Raw genomic sequence first — 21782 nt, forward strand, 5'->3', positions numbered from 1 at the left:
CAGGGCCTTAGGCACAGGCCTATGGTGCATTAATGCGGTCCTGGGGATGGAGCCCAGGCTCCCCAGAGCACCTCAGCAACTGTTCATGTACCTCTTCCCCTCACGGGGGAGCAAGATGGGGAAGTATGTAATGCCCCTGTTCCCAGCATGCCTGCACAAAGGAACATGGCTATCTCGTCGGGTCAGCTCACTGCTCCATCAAGTCCTCTTGGCTCAGACAATGGTGAGTCACCACTACATCTGCATCACTGTAGCTAATCCCAGGCTTCAGTATGAGAGAAAGCTTGATGGTCCCCTGCATTTTGTTCAAAGGCCCTACCCGTAGATTTCCATTCACCTGCTGCATGTGACAGACTGTCTTGTTTCAGCAGAACAAAGATGCATACGAGCCATTCTGCAAAGTGCCAGTCATCACTTCTTCTAAGGAAGAGCAGAAACTTATAGCAACATCCAATAAGGTAAGGAGGAGCAGGCTGATCTTGGTCCCTGGGGGAAGTTTGCACACACCCCGGTTACAGCTAGGCAGAGCTCACCAGCCAGAGTGACAGAGATCTTGGAGTCATTGTGGATAGTTCTCTGAAGACGACCATGCAGTGTGCAGAGTCAGTCAAAAAGCAAACAGGATGTTAGGAATCATTAAAAAAGGGATCAAAAATAAGACTGAGAATATCTTATTGCCCTTCTATAAATCCATGGTATGCCCACAGCTTGAATACTGTGTACAGATATGGTCTCCTCATCTCAAAAAAGATACTGGCATTAGAAAAGGTTCAGAGAAGGGCAACTAAAATGATTAGGGGGTTGGAACGGGTCCCATATGAGGAGAGATTAAAGAGGCTAGGACTTTTCAGCTTGGAAAAGAGGAGACTAAGGGGGGATATGGTAGAGGTATATAAAATCATGAGTGGTGTGGAGAAAGTGAATACGGAAAAGTTACTTATTTGTTCCCATAATATAAGGGCTAGGGCCCACCAAATGAAATTAATGGGCAGCAGGTTTAAAACAAATAAAAGGAAGAAGTTCTTCACACAGTGCACTGTCAACTTGTGGAACTCCTTGCCTGAGGAGGTTGTGAAGGGTAGGACTATAACAGGGTTTAAAGGAGAACTAGATAAATTCATGGGGGTTAAGTCCATTAATGGCTATTAGCCAGGCTGGGTAAGGAATGGTGTCCCTAGCCTCTGTTTGTCAGAGGGTGGAGATGGATGGCAGGAGAGAGATCACTTGATCATTACCTGTTAGGTTCACTCCCTCTGGGGCACCTGGCATTGGCCACTGTCAGTAGACAGGGTACTGGGCTGGATGGAACTTTGTTGTGACCCAGTGTGGCAGTTCTTATGTCAGCTGACTCTCTGAAATGTGACCCCCTAGTTTGCAGAATTGTGCATGCTTAGGAACCTATATGTTAACTTGTGAGTCTGAAAACTGGTACTTGGTCTCTGCAGCCTCGTTATTCCATCTGAATTAGAAGTTAAACAGCTTTTCAGCTAGGTCTTTAAAGGGGTCTATATTTTTTTAAAAAATGCATCTTACAGTGTGGGCCTTCCCTGCCTTATGTATTCAGATAAAGTCAGTAGGGAGGACAGGTTGACTTAGGGCATCAGTAGTGGGCTACAGAGCCTTTAACCTGTCTTACCAGCCTGGTAGTCACTGATATTTGCCTGCCATGAAATGTTAGTGGCTCCTGTTCCCATTAGACACGTATGCACTCTCCTTCCTGCTATTCCTCACCACCTCCCCTCACCCCACCCCCCCCCCCAAAAAAAACCAACCCACCACAGCAGGCATTAATTGGGGGTCTCAGCAGAGGCATAAAGGACTGATCTGGTCACCGCAGCCCAGGGACATCGGGGTTAAGGCACGCTGTGGGGGAAGCTTGTGCTGTACCTGTCCGGGGGACACAGGACTGCCACGGTAGCACCAGGCAGCAGCCTCAGCGGCACTTGCACAAATGGTGGGTGTACGCACAGTACTATCACTTTATATGACCCCTTCTCTGCTACCAGGGCGTGCCTGGAACTAAGGTTGCAGCTGTACTACAGCCAGTAAATTGTGCTTCCTGTATGTTTGTTTTCTTCCAGCCAGCAGTAAAGTTGCTGTATAACAGAAGTAATAACAAATATTCCTACACCAGGTAAAACAACTTTCATTATCAGTTATTAAATGTACCGTTTCAACTGGAAATTAAGTCTGAAAGCAGATTCCAGGAGAAGGGGCTTTTCCCTTTACTGAGTGTTTTGTTGCCATATGCAGTAAGCGCTTTTCCTGCACAGTCTGGGGAGTCCCTGCTAACAGAGGTTAGCTTCCAGGGGAGAAGTTTCCATTTCTAAGTGCACACTTGCAGCAGTAAAGAGCTTTCTGTTTAATACCTGGCTGTGACCTGCAGGGGTTCCATGGCAAAATGATGCCCTGTCTTCTGCATGGCCTGCAGCGGTCTTACCTACAGCGCTGGCAGTTGGCCAGGAGACAGAGGGCTGTGCCTATGTGGCTCGGCTCTCATCCTCATATGTAATGGTATCTAACTCATCACAACACTGGCCCAATCCAGCTAATGCTAAAGTTTAGTAGATGGATAGGTTGGTTGAGGGATGGATCCTGAAGCGGTTACTCCCACCACTGATGCTGTATTACACTCTGCACCTTCTTCGCGGAAGGCCAGTCACCCTTCAGCTGCAGGCTCTCTCCCCTAATGTGGTGAGTGATTCTAAGTGAGATGAAGCAGCCCCAGAGCTCAAGTCTAAACACAACCTTGATGGTTGGTACAGTAAATAAAGGGAGGCAGGACATCTAGACCTCCAGCTGCCTGAATCTCCTTAGTTGTTATTTCCTCTGCATGGCATTAACTCTGTTTGACTGATGCCCTGTTCTCTTGCAGTAATTCTGATGACAACATGCTGAAGAACATCGAGCTGTTTGATAAGCTGTCACTGCGGTTTAATGGGAGAGTCCTCTTTATTAAGGATGTGATAGGAGATGAGATTTGCTGCTGGTCTTTCTATGGACAGGGGCGTAAGATTGCTGAGGTCTGCTGCACCTCCATTGTCTATGCTACTGAGAAGAAACAGACAAAGGTAGGGATAAAACTCATTCATGCAACCTAGTAGCTGCTGTAAGAGTAATGTCCTGACTTCTGTTTTGAAGCCTCCCTTTAATAGCTCTCCCCTCCCTAGAGCATCCACTATACCTTCTAAAGAGGAGAGGGCAGAGAACAAATCAAACTAATAAATTCTGTGGGACAGGGATAATCTTTTGCTTGTGCATAGCACAATAGGGTACTAACTTCCAGATGCTATCACAATACAAATAAATGCAAGCTCTGATCTTTAAACCCACTCATGCACTCACCCAGCTTCACTTATTTAACATATAAAGATACTTCATGAAAACCAGTAGTATTCTTTCACATACAATCTTACCTTGTGCAGAAAAATCTGCCTTTGCATCTGCCTTTTTGTGGTAATGCTCATGTCTGAGAACACTGGATGTTGGACATCTGAGGCTGAAAGCCAGTAGGTGGAGCACAGAAACATAGATCATAAAGAGTTCCTCTTAATAACTTGTAACTTTTTTGCAAGATTTCACACTTCCTGCAGAGTACCACCATCCAAGAATAATGGAGAGGATTTCTTAACTACCAAAGGGTACATAAAAACTGGAGGGCTAGGCTGATATTTAAGCCAGCCTGGAATGAGTAAGGTTGATTTTGCTTCTCCTAAACTAGCTGTTTTGGGCACTCAGGTGGAGTTCCCAGAAGCCCGCATTTATGAAGAGACACTGAACATTTTGCTTTACGAGGCTCAGGATGGACGAGGACCTGACAACGCGCTTCTGGAGGCTACAGGAGGGGCAGCGGGCCGCTCTCATCACCTGGATGAGGATGAGGAGCGGGAGCGCATTGAACGTGTGCGAAGGATTCATATTAAGCGTCCAGATGACAGGGCACATCTTCATCAGTGAGGAGTGACAGCTGCAGACGGCACAGCCCTCTTGGGAAAGCTGTGGCCTGGCCTGCTCCATTATTTACAGTTGATGAGCAGTCAACTTATTTATGTTCAGTGAAGTCTATAAAATTTCATTTTATACCAGACTAGATTTGGGGTATTTAACGTGAAGTAGAGCTACTGGAGGAATAAAGAAGGTATCAAGGGTCAGATCAGTGCATTTGGTGTAATGTCTCTGAATTTTCAGCACTCCTTTTGCTGCTGTTTTGTGGTTAGAGAGGAGGAGTGTTCTCTTCCTTCTGCCTTTTAGTATTTATTCTGCACTTTCTTTAGGATTTTCAAAGAGCTGTCCACCTTCCCTACAGACCCACGTTTACTCCATCCCATTTGAACCTCCTGTACATGAGAAATGCTATTCTGTGCCACAGTGACGCTACAGAAACTAACCCCATCTGCTTCAGCACTTTCTCCACTCTCCTCCCCACTGGACCTTTAAGGGGGAAGGCACCTTAGATAGAAGTGCTTTAGCCTTGCTTTCAGAAGATAAGGTTCTGTGGACGCTGGCTTCCCTCCAGAATAGAGTTGCTTTGCGTGGTTTTAAATAGCAGTGATACTGTTTCAGAACCAGACCTGCTCTGGGGCTAGGTCTTGCTGGTTGGCAGAGACTGTTTTTTGTTGTTGAGTCTGAGTAGCTGCCAGCACTAAATTTCAAAATTCAGGCAGTATGTTAAAGTGAGCTGGTTATGGCATCCCCTGCTTGAGCTTTGTGGTAATGGTTCAATGAAAGTGGTATGCTAGGGCCTAGTGGAGAACCCTCAGCCTTTTTATGGTGGAGTTCAAGGGTGGGAGATATTTATGCTTTATGTAAATGGCGGGATAGGAATTAGACTTGCATAACACTTTACCTAAGGTATCCAGGATTTCTACTGTAGTCAGTCACCATTTAACATTTACTCTTAAACGCAAAATGTAACTTGAAGGTCATGCTAGATGACTTTTTCCACTTTCTCCTGAATCAATAGGGATGTTTTTCTTTACAGCTGCCCTAGATAACTCCCTCATGGGCTACTACTAACACCATGTAATCCTAGTCTAAATATGGAGCTAATTACACATTTGCTCATAGTTGGAGTTCCATAAGGGATATCAGGAGCTTTACCTCTAGTGCTGTTATACTGGTGCCTACTGGGGAGAAATGGGTGGCCATCCCTTCAAGTGTTAATATCTCCAGCTATTCTTCACTGTCTCTATCACAGCATATTCTAGGCCATCTGGAAGAAAATGGCCACAATAATCTCTAGAATACTATATAGACCTTTACATTTTCTAAGATTGCTCTTCTCTTGCAAATGTGTTTTTTCTACCTCCTAGTCTCTTGTTGCATAGTAGAGGGTCAAGTAGAAGTGATGGTGGAAGTTCATATATTATTCAGAGGGAGTGGATGTTGTTAAAAATAGCCAGAGTCAGTTCATTCTAAGTTTTGGAAGGAATATAAAGCCTCATGCTTCAGGGATTTTGAATGAGACCTTCACACAGGGCAGATTGTCCCTCATCTTCTGTTGTTGTTTCTTGCAGCTTCTGCTGATGCAGAATGGTATTGGCCTCTCTTGGAGTTTGGATGATGGACTAGCTAGACCACCTGTCTTGTGATTCCTGTTTTCCAGTAATGTGGCTAGCGGGAAGTCTGACAAAAGTAATGGTTATACCGTAAAATTAGTATAGATCTGATATCACTTAGCATTTGTCAGAGGAATATTAGTTTTAAAGGCATTACTATCTTGGTTAGTGTCACTAGCTGTTGCCCTCCAAAGTAATGGTTGGTAGGAATGGTATAAAGCCATACATACACCTGCTTGTAGGGATTACTGGACAATCAATATTTTGACTTGTTTATTCAAGGGTACATCATGCCTAGGAAAGTGAGTGTGGAGACTGCTTTTCAGAGGCAACTGTCTATCAGCCAAAGATGACTTTCATGGTACAGCTCTGTTTCTAGTGCCTGTCTTCTAGACCCTCAAACGTTAACTTTCTAGTAGTAAAGTTATGTAAAGAGGTCACTGTGGTAAAGCTAGTTTCAAACCAAACAGTCAGTGTAGCATCTTGAACTGTGTATAACTGACGGATGTGGGCTTAAAGTGCAATCATATCAGTGTTTTGTATGTAGATACTGTAATACTCACCCCCATGTGTCTAAGATTAGAGAAGCCCTGCTAGAGTCCAGTATTTAAGCTCGCCTATTCATTTTAATCTCAAGTCTGTACTGACAAAGGAAATGGTTTGTCTGCCACAGCTACATGTTCTTTGATTTCTAAAACTCTTGTTGCACTGAAGGAAGCTGTTTTGTCCCTCCCCTTCCCTGTCATTGTTCAGTTGGGGGGATTATTATCTACAAGCAGAGCTGGGGGCTGTGGGTGGTGGTGAAGGAAAAAGCCTCTGCTCTAGTGAACTGCACACTTCTGTATTTCCAATACTCTGTACTTTGAGATTTTACATGTTTAAGAATTTAGCTCTTGTTTACTAAAGCACAACCCACCACTGTTACAGGGCTGACTGGTCAGTTGTGTAGACAACTGAGTGACATGAAATCTTCATTTTCTGTCAAGAGGTCCAATCTCCCCTGCTGTCTTTGCTAGTGCTGTTGTACCAAGCCAGCTGTGTTTGCAGCATACAGATAGCCTTATACATTCCTGAATGAGAAGGAAGCTAACAGCATTTCTATTTCTACTGTGATGAGCGCCGAGAAGAAGGAAAATATACAAGATGGTCTGTTACATTTTGAGCTTAGTATAAATACAGTGGCTTAGATTTCTACCCCGGGTGGTACAATTTAACAAACAAAGCTTTCTAAAAACACCACCTTTCCCCTCCCTTTTTAATCAGACTAAAAGGTGGCATTTTCCCCTCCTAAATAGCTTTAAGTTATATTAATACAGCTCAAGCAAAGGAGAAGGGTTTTTTAAAAGCTATGTTAGTCAGAAGCAAGGATTGAGTTACTGTGGCAGCAGTTCAGTACATTCTTGGTTTAGCTCACTAATTGCCTTAGTTATGCAATACAAATGTACTATTGTCTTTTCTGTTAGAAAATAATGTGCTGTGTGTGATCTGATCTGACTGTAGTTATGGATGGGACCACAACCTCAGAGGGCCTCCCTCATGCCGCAGCACGGAACAATGCATCCTCTATAGCACAAAGCTTATTAAATAGAGTAGAAGTTTCAACAAAGCCTTAATTATGCTGCAGAATATTAAAACCACCAGCCAGGGCCTGAAGACCAGCAGAAAGGTGGCCTTTAGATTGTATTGGAAGACTTGAATACAACCCTTTAGTTGTTAGCACATAGCTTTCATCTTCTGCAAGCCTCACTGTGCTTTAAAATAGATCTCCTGACAACACAGCTGGCTTGGGATAGTTTCACTAACTTACAGGCTTTCAATACCATCTTAAGAGTACACTTTTCAAGAGTGAGCTGTTCTTTGAGCAGCCTCATTAAGGTCAAGGGATCATATAGAAAGCCTTTGCCTCTACAGCTTTCCTGAGATGAAGAGAGATGCAGTTTTTATGTAACTAAGGTCACCCCCAGTTGGTAACAAGCAGTATCTCAACCAGCAGCTGCAAGAGAGCAAGGCAAAGTGCATAACTGTTTCAGGCTCATGCTTATGCCATGGTTTCCAGCATGTAATACTGGCAATACAGAGTGCAGCTGAACCAGTTATATATGGAAATGGCTTGTCCTTTAAGGTAAAACAGCAAAGCTCAAAGCTGCACCTTGTTTTTAATCTTAAGGCTGGTTCACGGAGTGTTCTCAGTGGCCTGGGTTACGCTGAACATAGGGCACTTGTAAGCTCGTCTGCTTTGTACAATCACCAACTTTGTCTAGCTATGCACAAAAAGCTTAAGCTGGATTCCTATGTATGGTTGTGTATGCAGTATGTACTAGAGTTTGGCTTGATTATATGCAAAATAAATTAGAAATGTTTCATATTTACATCCCTATTGATTGTTGTTTCTCTTTAAAACTGTCCCTCATCTTATCTGGCTGGCTCCGATGGCAAGTGCTTGTTTTAGGGGAAGCTAAATCATGTTATAGTCTCCCCCTAGATTGATTGTAGTTGAATAGCTGGTTAATCCAGACTCTTCCCTCTTCATCAGTACAGCAGCAGGATTTAGAGGCAGCAAGTCAAGGATATGCAGTCTGTGGCTTCAGCCCATCCCAAGCAGATCTTGGTATTTTCTCTGCTTTGATGGAGCAAGAGGAGGAGTACTTGCCTCATACTTCTCAGCATAGAGAGCACTGAGCTAGCAAGAACCATCTTTAATACATCTGCAGAGCCTGAGGAAGAGGGAAAGGAGAAATACCCACTGACCCCCGCATAGCTGCTGCCACCACCACACCTCTGAGCTAGAAGAGTGGCCAATCAGGAGCTGCATTCATTCCCTATAGAACAGTGTTCAACTTGTTTTCATTTGTGGACCCCTAAATTTTTTTCAAATTGAGGCATAGACCCCTTTGGAAATCTTAGTCTGCTGTGTCCCTTGCCTCCCACCCCCCCAGGAATCTGCAGATGATCGGCTGAAAACCACTGCTCTACCAGATTCACTTTCCAAGCAGCTAGAGAAAGTAGTTTTGTCTCAGTGAGAGGAGACAGTTGAAGACTCTGCAAGTCAAGGGATTGTGCTTTGTTCAGAAACAGATTAGAATTAGAAAAGGTTCAGAAAAGGGCAACAAAATTGATTAGGGGCATGGAACAGCTTCTGTATGAGGAGAGAATAAGAAGACTGGGACTTTTCAGCTTAGAAAAGAGATGACTAAAGGGGGGGATCTGATAGAGGTCTATAAAATCACCACTGGTGTGGAGAAAGTAAACCAAGTGTTATTTACTCTCTCATAACAAGAGCTACGGCTCACAAAATTAAGAGGCAGCAGGTTTAACACAAACAAAAAGGAAGTCTTTTCCACACACCACAGTCAACCTGTGGAATTCCTTGCCCGAGGAGGTTGTGAAGACCAAGACTATAACAGCGTTAACCAAAAGAACTAGATAAGTTCATGGAGGATAGATCCATCAATTGCTATTAGCCAGGATGGGCAGGGATAGTGTCCCTAGCCTCTGTTTGCCAGAAGTTGAGAATGGGCAACAGGATGGATCACTGATTCCCTGTTCTGTTCATTCCCTCTGGAGCACCTGGCATTGGCCACTGTGGAAAGACAGGACACTGGGCTAGATGGACCTTTGGCCATTCTTACATTCTGTTGTTTCAGCTCAATTAAATTTAAAGTCAAAGAATGTTGTTCGCCCCCATCTTTTATTTTCATTTCATTACTATTCAGGGCCTTGTACTCATACAGGGCGCTGTGTATAGCCATTAATATACCAGACATGAAGAATGACTCGAATTCTGTCTACTATAGACACTAACTGGCCAGAAAGAAAGCTGGGTGAATGTGCTTTCCAGCTAAGCAACCTCATCTAGTACTATGTTGAGTCAAGTAAAGAGAATGTGTTGCTAGCCTTATTCTTGCTGTGTTCAGAGCACACACTCGTTCTGTCCACTTAGTCTCTGGTGCATCAGGGTGAAGTCAAACTGCTGCCCCATGGGGGCAGAGCTGGTTCCAGACCATACTGCCACATTTGCCAGTCTGCAGTTTGTGCATTACTCCTGGTTAGTGCCATGAATTGCTCATTGATCCCTACTCAACCGCTTTTCTTTTTCCTCAAAGTCTTTCCTGGATGATTAAGATCTTAAACTTGACTTACCTAGTAAGTTAAGACAAAGCTATTTTGCATGTTAGAGAATTTCATCGTTTGGGTTAACCAGATTTGACATTTAGTATTAGTAACTAGAATCTACATCAATTGAAATGTTACAGCAACATAACAGAATCTAGAGTTAGCTACAGTTGAATATTAAACTTTAGTTTAAAAAAACCCTGAAGTGCTGAAATGATGCAGGTGAACTCTAATCACAATAGTCTTATGGCAGCAGAAAGCTTTCAGCTGGAAGATGTCACTGCTGATCTCATCCAGTGGGTTCCTTCCTGGTATGAACAAAGAAAGCGATGAGCAAAAGAGGAATTCCTGTTCACCATTAGGACTTTGTTCTAGTTGACACCTGTGATAAAAGGAAGGCGTTATTAGCTCTTTTATTCCAGTGCAGACATTCCAGCCTTGGTGAGAACGGTGTGGAAGAACTCTTCCAGTGCAGCCACTTCAGACTATCAGAAGTGATGTGGCACTTCAGTGCCACGAAGCACATTATGCTGCATGCACCTCTGGGGATCAGCAAGGCAAGCAAAGTGATGCACCCAGGTGCTTGAGTTATGGCTGAAAACCCACTGGCACCCAGAGACAGTTACTTCTCATGAAGAAAAGACAGACATATCTACTGCCATCTTTCAGCTTTAAATTAAGTTGAAGTGTTGTTTCACAGACAATGATGCCAGCATGTTAAGCAGCGTCTAAGAGAGACTCCTGCCTTTCCCTATCTGGGGTTAATTTGCTACCTGGTGCCCATGAGACATTTGGGCTGGTGGAGGAAAAGTTCCCTTCACTCTGGCTTGTCAGTCTTCCTGCTCTTCTCTACCCAAATGCTAGCAAGAGGGTGGAAGAAACTCCCTAGTGTGAGGCAGGATTTATCCACCAGTCTCTAGAGACTTGACAGTGCCTTAAAGACATGGTTATGCCAATGGAACCATGAGTGTCTTGCTTTCTCAGGGAAAGTTTGCTTATTTCTTCCTAACCAAAGTCACAAACTCTGCCTGGGACCTAAAAGTCCAGCTCACACATTGCCACCATAGAGGAAGATTCTGCAGTCGAGTCTGATGAACAATTCTGTTGCTGCAGAAGCCAGAAGAAAATCTAGCTCTCCCTCCATTGCCAGGCTGGCTCTGCAGGGCTAACCGGAGGAAACAAGAGTAAGAATGTGTAACTAAGGTGAATAGGCAGGGCTCAGAATACACAGAGTGGAGATCTATTGAGTAAGATGAAGCATAGTCGTTTATCCGACCCCAACACTGTAATGCACAGACAACGAGAGGAAGCGATTGGTCCCGTTTTCCAAATGAACAGAGCCGTCTCTGCTCACTTACATCATCCATGTGAAAAGCATTAGTGTCAGATGTAACTTAGAATTCTAGTTCTTAAATCAGGTCTTACCACTGTTAGGTGTCCATTTTTGGCTTTATAGATCTGAGGCGCCTGCCCAGTTGTGAAAGCTATCATCCCTGCTTTCCCAGAACTGATGTGAAACTGGAGGCTGCAAGTACACAAATGTATATTACTTGTTACGTGCTTTCCTTGTAATAGCTTTACTCTAAGATCCTTTTTGGTTCTGTTCCCCAGGCAGATCTCATTAAGTTAAAGTTCAAAACCCCTCAGACAGATAAATTCTCTGAACAATTGCACATGTGCAACCAAGCCAGACAGCAGTTTGATTACTAGAACACCCTAACTAATGAAAGAAAAAAAAATAAGCATGCTAAATTAGGGAGCCTGGCTGGACTGAACAAACCTAAATGCTGTATTACAGTAACCGAACCAGAAGGCAGATAAAGAGCAGGAAAATCTTTTGTAGTCCATTGGTTTCAGTCTAGGATCGATACACATCACCTCCCTGTCTCGTGAAAGCCCACAAGGCCTAAATACATACTGAGCTGGTAGCATTAGTCAGATGTTATCTGGAAGAAACTGCCTTTGCTCAGTGTTGAGCGTCTCCAGAACCTGCTCCTGTCTAGTTGAGAGCAGCATTTTTCTGGAGTGATCTGGCTGGCATACTGTCTAGCCATTGGGTCAGCACAGCTCAGTTTAAAGAAAACCCAACCATTAAGCTGCTGGCAGTTTAAGGCTCCTCCATGATCTTGTCTTTGCAGTATGTCTGATCAAAATGAACAGGGTATCACCCAGATGACTACACAACAGTCAAACAACTCAGACTTGTTCCCATGGCAGGAAGCAATTTGAAAAATATTGCATTTTAAAACTTATGAAATTAAAAAACTCTTATAAGTAAAACTGACACAGCTGATTATCCAGCTACACAGACATGCTGGAACCCATATTTGCTATGGAGACATCTCATTCACACTAGCACTAATACGCTATAGTCCACTTGTAAATAGTGCTGCATCTCTTCAGCCTGCTTCACCTACATTAACTAAGCCTGCCAAGAAGTCACTACCACAGCTACTGCTGGGGAAATGTTCTGTGAAACAATTACCTGAAAAACTAGCTCCAAGCTCCGGATTACTCTCCTAATGAGCTTAAGGGCCAAATCCTGCCCTTTGACAATGTAAGCACATTGCATTGTCAGGAAGGTGTGGGCTGCTAGGTCAAAAGATTTTTGGCTGACTAAATAGAGTTCAGTGCCACATAATCCCTTCATAAGATGTAGCATGAATGGCAGCATAGGTGCTTACCTTCCCTGGACAACTTGGACAGCGTTCTGCTTATTGGCCAGCATGCAGAGCTTTGTGACGGTCTCGAAGATGTGCTCACACTGAAGGATCACGTCTCCCTGAAAGCAGAAATGGGGACAAAATAATTCAATATTCTTAGGCAGAAGGGCAAAGAGCTTTTCATCTCAGACCAGCAGTGAAGCTAGACAACATTTTGTAAAGGTAGGGAAATACTTTCACAATGGCCTAGCAGTGGCATCAGAGAAATGCCTGACACTTTCTAACGATAGGTAAATTAACAGTTTATGGTATTCCCCCTCCCTCCCCCCCCGCTCAAACCAGTGATCCTGTATAAGGAGGTTTGTGAAATGCTGCCCCCCCCAGTGCATTTGGTATTTATAGCAAGTTGGTTGTTTCATGTGAAGACGTTCCACATTTGCCTGGCTCACTAGGAGCTTTCTGATAATTTACCTTCTGTTTGTTGCCCTCAGGAACGTGGATGACCAAGAGCCCATCATTCAGATTGCTGGTAGAAACACCTTAAAAAAGAACCCAAGAAAAACACAATCCTCATCCTGGGTGAAGGTTGGTAGTTTTGTTTACAATATCAGGGCCCCAGGCTGTGGCTTGTGTGTAGAAAAGGATAGTACACTGAATTTGTACCTTTTCAAGTATGAGGAAAACCTTCTCTCCCACTTACCAGATCCCAGAAACCTTTGCTCCAACAGCAGCTGAGAAATAAGCATCAATGCCAATTCCTGGACATTATTCTTAACATTGCTTCCTATTTGTTTTTCCTATTTTAATTCCTAACATCCTGAAACAGCTAATTTTGAAAATATTCTGTATTATCTAGCCAAAATCAAGGATTTTTTTTTTGTGTAACCCCATCCCCTCCAACAAATTCCACGATCTTGCCAGGATGGGGTATTAAAAAAAGCACACACTTTGAATGTGCAGCCATGCCTTTCCAAATTATGCCAGTTTCATGGACATGTGCATAAGCAGCACTTTAGTGATATCTGGAAACTTATTTCCTCTGAAGAATCTAGTACGCTAATCCCTTTTGCCTCATGTACTGTTTGCTTTAATTACAGATATAGTTCCCTAACCTCGAATAAAAGTTTGCATGCAGCACATATACGGATACAGACTGCTACGCTACTACAGAGTTCAGTGGTTTTATAACTAGAAAGGATTTGTGCAATTAGTGGAGCCACCTGACATTTGTTCCTCAGATGAGGTCCAGTTTTGAGGTCATTTAATAAGATTCCTCTCCGAGAGATGCTTGTTAGTTACAGTAATGGAGAATCAAAGGTGTTCTCTCAAACAAGAGTACAGATATAGTTACTACCCCCACAAGTAATTCAGCCCAGAACTGAATGAACCCTTTAGACAATAGTAAGACTTAAAGGAAAAATCCCTGTAGAGTACGGTTGTTTAGAAAAGTGTCTAGTTTCTGATACTCAGGCACATGGTCACAGGAGGTCATGCTGCATTAGCTGATGAATTGTCGTCATCCTTCAGCGAGTCAGCAGGAAACAAGTGAAGCAATAACCCTCTGTGCTTGAGAGCTTCTTTTTACAAACCACCAAGAAGTGTAAAGGATTTAATCACTAAGTTAAATAGCAGGTGAGGGAGTTGGAAACCTAGAGGGGAGGAGGAATTAGCAAGGGGGTAAGACCTCTCTCTTCACATTCTGTCCCTTTGCCAAGACCTTGATGACCTCTGCAAGAGAAGAAGAACTAGCACTGACTTACATGTTACCTTTCAGAGTTGCGTAGTCTATTTTCTGTTTGATCTTGGCCATTTCCACCACATAAGCTGCTGACTGGGTCAGAACAAGTTGCCGTTCTCGTGCTTTAAACCCATTCCTGTTGTATTTTACAACTCGCGTCCCATACTGAAACGACATGTGAATGTTAGCAGCTCCCAGCGAGGTTAGGCTCTAATTGGAGACAACTCAGGAAGTAGGCAACATTAGCCTGAAATTCTGGGAACTATAGCATAAGACAAGATTTAGGGTGTTATTGCCTTCTCCTGCTTAGAATACTCTGGAAATAGATAGTACTGGTTTCATTAAGCTATGAAATTGGGAGTGGGAGGTTTTGCTGTGAGTGGGGGCAGATCATGAGATTTGGGAAACAGTTTATTCTGTACCTTTTGTATGGCCCTCCAGCTTTATGGGATAACATAATGGGCACTATATGCATCTGCAGTTTAACTATCAGTTATGTGCTGGCAGAGGCATAACAATAATGGGGCATTAAGTTGTTGGGCTTCCATCATTCAGCCATCCTAGAAAAGGAAAGCAGCACTGAATTCCCTGTCAACCACTCCATCTACAGGATTCTCAAAACAGAATCAATTGAGCCTGAAGATGCTGTTAATGTGTTAGGTCAATAAACCCCATAAGAACTCCCCACACACGATCAGATCAATAAACCATTCCTCGCCCATGAAGGCTTAAAAAGAACCTCTATACTGTAAATAATTTTGTGTTTCTTCAGCTTCCTAGGTACACACTTACTCAAAAGCAGCGCAAGGATAGTCTTTAAAGTTAAACTCACATAACCCAGAGATGGGACTGGCCAGTGTGAAAATATTTGGCTACACTGGTTATTTGATTGCATGTACCATCCTTTAGAATTGGCTGTGACACTGTTTTGAAGTCACAAGGTTAACGTTGACACGTTTACAAGTCTTGGCAGTGACCTAGTTGAGAGAGAGTGGGATGACAGTGAGATGTTGCTGATAAGATGTTCAATCACAGATGTCTCCTCCTTACCTTGACCTTCTCACCACGAATTAGTTGCAGTACTTTGGGGTTTACGTCTTTCTCACCTAAGAAGCAAACCAGAAACACATACCACACGGTATGTAAGTGTATGCAGTGCCACCATGTCCATCAGAATTGATCCAGCCTCTGCATTCACTGTTTTAATCTCAATAAGCTTCATCCACTTTCTAACTCTGAACGTGCCATGATTTTATGGCCTCACTTAGAGGGACTCCTGAAACTGTTGCTGCGAATATTTGTCCCAAAATGTTAAGATTCATTTACTGAGTAAGGACATTTTATACTGACCTGTCTCTTGCCTCATTGATCTCATAGGGGTACATCCTCAGCTTGGATGTGACTAGCTCCCATTGATACTTCTCCAGTCCAGCTCTCCTTTCTTTAGAGAGAGCTAGGTGAAACTCCTTCTCAGAAAGCATCCCATTAATAATCAAAACCTTCATCTCCCAACGCAACTGAAACACACTAAAATCTGTGTGTATTTGAAAGGTCTCCTCTAACAGATTGTCTTTAGGTGTCAGTTCATAATAAGCCACAGGGCACTGGAATCCAGAGCTCAGTCAGCAGAAAACACTTCCTACAGGACTTAACTGGATAGTCCTCACTCAGGCAAAACTTCCACAGACCTCAGGATCTGTTCCCCAGTATATTAAATGGGACTACACTGAGTAAGGTGCACAGGAGTGAAGTTGTTTGTTGTATACTCACTTAGCCTGGTGTCTGCAAAGGGCTGGCTTATGCTCTGCGGGTAGCCATCCTTCTTCCCTCTGAAAATGGCACTCGCTACTACTTTTTGCTGCAACTATTAAAAAGAAAAAAAACAAACAAACAATCTTTTTATATTCCCAGGAGAGTTTCCCCACTAGCCAGATTAGAGCCTGAGTGAAGAGTGTCACTCTTCGAGCAGGGTTCCTGCGATTTGTGCATTAGCTGTAAAGCTGCATTTCTCCCACCATGTTTAGTTTATTCCTGTGCTGCTACTGCAAGGATTTAGTAAACAACCAGCCTGACAGGTGTTTTTTTTTGTTTTGTTTTTATATATAAACACTGTTCATCTGAAAAGCGATGGGAAACAGTCCCATTCATATTACACAGGTCTCCGCTCAGGCAATGGGGAAGAATAGTACTGTGTATTTAAAATACTCCACAACAGAAGGTCAGGGCCATCACCCTCAAAGAAAAGCATGACTATTTGTTTTCCTATGGTAAAGGGGAGAAGGAATCATTGGTTGGGCTAGCATAAAATGTAAAGTTAATTACCTTTTATAGCTTTTGCTTTGTACCACTCACTAAAGAAAAGGACACTTATCTGATGGAATGTCTTACCACATCCCTTCATGAACACACACAGACTCCATATATTACCTGGGCCTTCTTCTCAGCTGTAATCCCTTGACAATATTGTCGCACTAGGTTCCTCATGCAGATTTTCTTCAGCATCTCAGAGGTCTGGAGAAAATAATAGAATGTATTTCCAATGTAAACATGCACCAGGTGTCCAGATGTAACTGGTGTGGAACTGAACTGGCAGCATGGACTGAATTTGTGAAATTTAGTCTCAGCTTGGACACCAATTCCATGTCTGACTTTGGTACAAGTCAACCTGTCCCTCGGGTTCCCTCCCTCTTCCCCACCCAGTAAAATGGTTTACTCTAGGGAGAGAGGGTTCCTGTTTGTGCAGTGCTTTGGAAATGCTGTACGTTAGGTGAATGCAGAGTAGTATTTCTGAAGCTGAAGTGATCCAAGATGTTTATCGAGGAAATGGGAGTTTCATATAAGAACAGATGCTGTTTCTATACAAATGACAGTTCAGAATCTCAGACACATGGTTCAAGAATCTGATGTGTTCTGACAAGCCTGTACCAAGGATTAGAAGGCCAATAAAAATGTGAACAACTGTTTTAAATTTAGTGTTCTCTTGGAGATGATCTCAACTTTTCATCCAATTCTTACACCAAGAAAGGCCATACCTCTCATACTGCCAAGCCCCAGCTGTGAGATATAATGTGTGACGGAGATCCAAGAGGACACAAATTATTCATGCTCCAAGTTTAAAATGCTGTGGGGTTCGTTCTTCTACTACAACATGGGGTTGCCAACAGCCCCTTATTACAAGGGGGGGATGTCCCTTATTTTTTCCCCCTCTCTCTACAACAAGCAGGGGCAGCTCTAGCTTTTTTGCCACCCCATGCACAGCAGTCAGGCAGCCTTCAGCAGCTTGCCTATGGGAAGTCCGCCGGTCGCGCAGCTTCGGCGTACCCACCGCCAAATTGCCACGGGACTAGGGACCTCCCACAGGCAAACCGCTGAACGCAGCCTGACTGCCGCCCTCACAAGGATCCGCAGGGCAACCCCCGTGGCTTGGCACCCCAGGCACATGCTTGGCGCGCTGGTGCCTGGAGCCGCTGCTGACAACAAGATCAGAGTTGCTGAGTGCTGCAAAAAAGAAACACCCCTGGCAAATGTAGTGTGTAATGCTTAGTATTAATAATATCAGGAGGAGGTAGATGCAGGTCCTAAGAAGAGTCCCTTATTTTTGTAATACATCGTTGGCAACCCTAAGTAACTGATCTAAGTGTAATGAGCGTGCATTTCTGATGTTAACTTTCAACAATAAAATTAGTGGGGAGAGGGGCAACATTGGAAGCGAAGTGAGCAGCTTCTCTCGGGACACCTGAGTGCAGTTCGCTGCAGGCTGAGCGCGGAGCTGGAGGGAGTCACTTCACTGTGTGAGAAGGAAAGTTTATACAAACAAGCAGTGCCTTGAAACTGTATCACTATATCATAAACCTCGTCCTCACCTCTTCCAAGATAGCAGGAGGCTTGAGCCAGTTCCTGTCCAAGACGTTATTGGGAACGTGGTCTCGGAGCTTCCTGAGATAGGTGTACTGCACAAAGTTTATAAACTCATTGTTTTCTGGACAAAGAGGATTTTTTCGATTTATGAAGCCTTTTATAAACCTACAGGAAAGATCCTAATAAGAACTCTTGCTTACAAATGGAATTCAGAAAGTAATGGGAGCAGAAGGCAAGTAAGGTTAGAAAATTCATACCAACAACTGCTTAGTACAATTCAGAGAAAGCACTGCAACCAATCTCCTTAACAGAGAACCTCAGATTTACAATATGCTAAACACTAAAAGGCTAGTCCACTCAACACCAAAACTCCATTTTATGGAAGCCATTAATTTCTAATGCACCAATAAATTGTGCTTGCAAGTTTGAGAGAAGATCAGATCTATGACCTTCTACTCTTAGATTCCAAAGCACTATTTTAAGAAGTCAGGCAAGAGAGTCAGTTTTAAAGACATGGAGAGTGGGTAACTTCTAGAGATTTGGTTTGAGGATCACCCATGAAGTCTGGACACTCATTCAAAAACACAAGAATCTACTTGGCCTTGGAAAGTGGACCATAAAGTTCATGAGAAGGGGCTTGAGATTTCTGGTCAAGCCAGAAATAACCATTTGAAGATGGTCGAGGTCAGAGCAACATTTGCAAAGGGATAACAAATGGCAGATGAAAAACAGGCATGAAGTAGGTATTTGCCATAGGGACCTACAGGCTGGACAAGGGTAGACTTATACTTGCTAGGTACCACTCTGGGATCACCCCACCTGTGCCCCAGTACCCATTCTCTCCCCCCACACACCTTTCACCTTCCTATGGTGGAACCTACCTTCTGATGGTCTCAACAGCCCACATTCTTCTCTTGGCCTCTTTGCGTGCCAGCGCCCCTCTCCAGCAGGCCTCAAGCTTAATAGCTGCAAGAGTCAGCCACACTGATAGGTTACACTTAGAAATATTTATAGTCCCTTTGCTGTCAAATCTTGCTAATCCCCTGCTGATTGGGAAGTCAGGAAGAGTTTCCTTAGTAAAGGGCATGAATGCTTCAGACCTCTTCATACATCTCCCTGGATCCAGCACTGTGTGTTACAGTGGCTCTGTTGATGGGAATGTGGGGATATTGGGGTCCTAAACTTTAGAGCAACACCAGGCCCAATGTCCTCAATGACAATAAGGCCAGCATGGTGCTTGATGTATGTAGTTAAACTAATGTTTGGACCTGCTCTTAATGTTAGTGTCCTTTGGAGAGTACAGCTGTCCTTGTAACACACTTCGATAGAAACAGGACAAGCCAGCGAGCTAGTTGGAACAGAGCTGCTTGGTTTGATTAGCAAACCAAGCAAAAAACTTCTCTCCTGGAGCATTCAGACATTCCCAGTGCTGTAGCATCCAGGTATGTTCCATGCACAGAGCAGAGGGTACTATGCTTACGCAGCATTGATCCCCTCTAGGGTACTGGGATGGGATGCACACATGCGCAGTAGGAAACAGGGTCACACAAGCTAGTGGAGTAATGAAGAAACTGGCTGACTATCTTGAATGCTGCTGTCAGCCACGGTTATTTGGCAGCTAAAGACAAGTCACACATCCCTAGATAGGGTGAGTATAGTGCAGCTGCAGTTGCTTGCAGGGAAGTGGTATCCTGAACCTCCAGACGTACAAACTCATGTTGGAAAACTCAGTACTAAGGAATGATCAAACTTACCTGCTTCCTTCTGTTTCTTGTATTCTCTCTTCCCTAAGCAGCCTTTGTATCTGGCCTGTATTCTCGTAACTGAAAATAAAACACATTTCTTGGTACTATGGAGTCGCAGCAGTTTGAGATGGCCTTCCAATTTCACAAGGAAAAGGCATCCAATTCAATCAGCCTTAAAATATCCTGTGACAGGGTCAGCTCTAGGAAGGAATGGGTGGGGAGTTTACGTGAGAACAATTAAAGCATGCAGGTTCTGCATGGGGCACAATGTCATTGGCAAAAAGAGAAACGCAAGAATAGGCATATCAGAAGAAGTGGGGTCCACCTACTCCATTAACATATCTCCAACAGCAGCTAGTACCAGATGTCTCACAGGCAGGTGCAAGAAACCCTGTAGCTGGCAATTAAGAGATTACCTACCTAGAAGGGAAGTTGTTTCTTGCCCTCAGGCAGATAGTGCTTGGCACAGAAGGATGTCTCCCCCAGCATCCCCATGGGGTGCAACTCCTGCAGGAGAGGGGGTGAAGCATCCACAGGTGCTCTGAGTGAATTCCACAGGGCTGACGTAACAGAACACGTGTATGGTGAATTTTGTTCTGACCCTGCAGCCTGCTTATTTCTATTCCTCTTCAGCAATCTCTTCAACCCCTACAGGGCCCTGCAGACTACAATTCTCACCTCACATCTTGGACTATAGCTTCAGGTAACAGATACACCAATAACTGGCTATTCCTAACTACGCAGGCTTGGTCTGCTCTTTGTTCGGTCCATCTCCGAATGGTTTGTTATATGGCACTGCATTTCTACGCCATTGCCGTGCGTGGTAAGCTTCCTTTACATGACTGGTTGTTGTAGGTGTTAGTGTGTGCTCGTGACCAATTGCATTTCAGTGCCAGCAAAGCAATTCCCATTATGCATTTAAGATCTTTGTAGATGAAGATTCCATGTACAGGACATTAGACTGGGGTCTTTTTATACGCATATTAGAGCACTGCACTAATCATGACAAATCTTCATTTTGTGGCACTCTCCAGAAGCTGGAAGCAGTAAGCCATGTTTAAGCAGCAGAGGTTTCCCAGCACATGCATTTTAGTATCTACATTTACACAGCTAGTTATCCCAGCTGTTATTCTCAGCTGTGGAGCTGCATCCACAGAAACTAAAGAGGTGCCCAAGTAGCTATTTGTGTGTGCAGACTCAGTGTGCAGTCATGGTACCTGCACACACAAATACCAAAGACCTCAAGCCTCCCTAGAATCAGTCAGACCTGAAATCCTTACCCCGTTCCTGTAACTTCCATCTCCTGAAAGCCCGATAATTGCCTCCAGTGATGTGTTTCTGGCATCTATTATTTTTCTCACAAACAAATGAAGAATGCTCATAAAGGACAGACTTTCTTTTAATTATTCAGACGAAAAAGGTTATTAGGCTCTGCATGATAAAAAGGCAATTGGAACTGTACCTAGCAGGTGTTTGCTGAATTCAAATGCATCTTCTGTGGCAAACAGAGTCCTTGGGAAACGAATGAATATTTTCGTTCTAAGAAAGAACACAGCCTATTAGTAAAGATCCTCCATTGCAACAGTTTTAAAAGGAGCAGTATCCTGACCTGGTTATCTGGTGTAACACACTGTGGCAAGAGAAAAGAGCATTTACCTTCCTAGTTTGTATTCTTCAGGTCTGTACCCAATGTGCTTTATGAGCCTCTCCACACCATCAGCTGCTGTTCCGTGCCAATGAGGCCAAGTAGCCGGGCACAGGGACTTGTATCTAGAAAGATCAGTGATGGGGCACATCAACGAGACTGGACTTAGTTTGAAAGAAAGAGCAAAGAGGCCAACAAGTAGATTAAAGTGGGTGCAGATGATTACAGCAGACGAAGATAAGATATGTTCAACACAACAGCAGTGCCTAAGACAGCTTCTTTCTTTCACTGATTCCGCCTTAAATTCTGTAAATCCAAGACATTGACCTAAAGTTTTTAGGCTTAGTCACATAAATCCATACTGAGGGTCCCCAGAACAGTAGCCTAATTCCGAGGTGCTGAGCACAGCAGCATCTGAAAGCCCTTACACACACAAAATGACCAGCAATCTGCTGACACTTG

General features: G+C 43.7%; 2 protein-coding genes across 5 annotated transcripts in view; one reads left to right on the plus strand and one right to left on the minus strand.

The window, feature by feature from the left end:
• The window catches only part of KCTD10 (potassium channel tetramerization domain containing 10), a 53977-nt gene that overhangs the window by 10859 nt on the left and 21336 nt on the right, over positions 1 to 21782 (plus strand). The window contains exons 4-7 of one of the 4 annotated variants that reach the window (XR_004002962.1): positions 369 to 458; positions 2082 to 2134; positions 2876 to 3071; positions 12826 to 12919. Coding sequence is in view for 3 of the 4 variants with exons in the window: in XM_030582623.1 (XP_030438483.1) it covers positions 369 to 458; positions 2082 to 2134; positions 2876 to 3071; positions 3739 to 3957 (558 nt within the window). In the remaining variant the exon portion in view is untranslated. Of the gene's footprint in view, positions 1 to 368; positions 459 to 2081; positions 2135 to 2875; positions 3072 to 3738; positions 7930 to 12825; positions 13438 to 21782 lie in introns of those variants that run through there. The other 3 variants (XM_030582625.1, XM_030582623.1, XM_030582624.1) reach the window with 3 other exon arrangements.
• MYO1H (myosin IH) overlaps positions 9160 to 21782 on the minus strand; it is a 58802-nt gene continuing 46179 nt past the window's right edge. The window contains exons 20-32 of the mRNA XM_030582622.1: positions 21332 to 21445; positions 21138 to 21214; positions 19685 to 19753; positions 18812 to 18896; positions 17936 to 18095; positions 16500 to 16583; positions 15843 to 15936; positions 15123 to 15178; positions 14102 to 14237; positions 12806 to 12873; positions 12356 to 12453; positions 11097 to 11196; positions 9160 to 10053 (exon numbers count right to left, since the gene is read on the minus strand). Coding sequence (XP_030438482.1) covers positions 10030 to 10053; positions 11097 to 11196; positions 12356 to 12453; positions 12806 to 12873; positions 14102 to 14237; positions 15123 to 15178; positions 15843 to 15936; positions 16500 to 16583; positions 17936 to 18095; positions 18812 to 18896; positions 19685 to 19753; positions 21138 to 21214; positions 21332 to 21445 — 1165 coding nt within the window. The 3' untranslated portion in view covers positions 9160 to 10029. The remainder of the gene's footprint in view (positions 10054 to 11096; positions 11197 to 12355; positions 12454 to 12805; positions 12874 to 14101; positions 14238 to 15122; positions 15179 to 15842; positions 15937 to 16499; positions 16584 to 17935; positions 18096 to 18811; positions 18897 to 19684; positions 19754 to 21137; positions 21215 to 21331; positions 21446 to 21782) is intronic.

Source organism: Gopherus evgoodei, chromosome 13, assembly GCF_007399415.2.
Source record: "Gopherus evgoodei ecotype Sinaloan lineage chromosome 13, rGopEvg1_v1.p, whole genome shotgun sequence".
NCBI lineage: Eukaryota > Metazoa > Chordata > Testudines > Testudinidae > Gopherus > Gopherus evgoodei.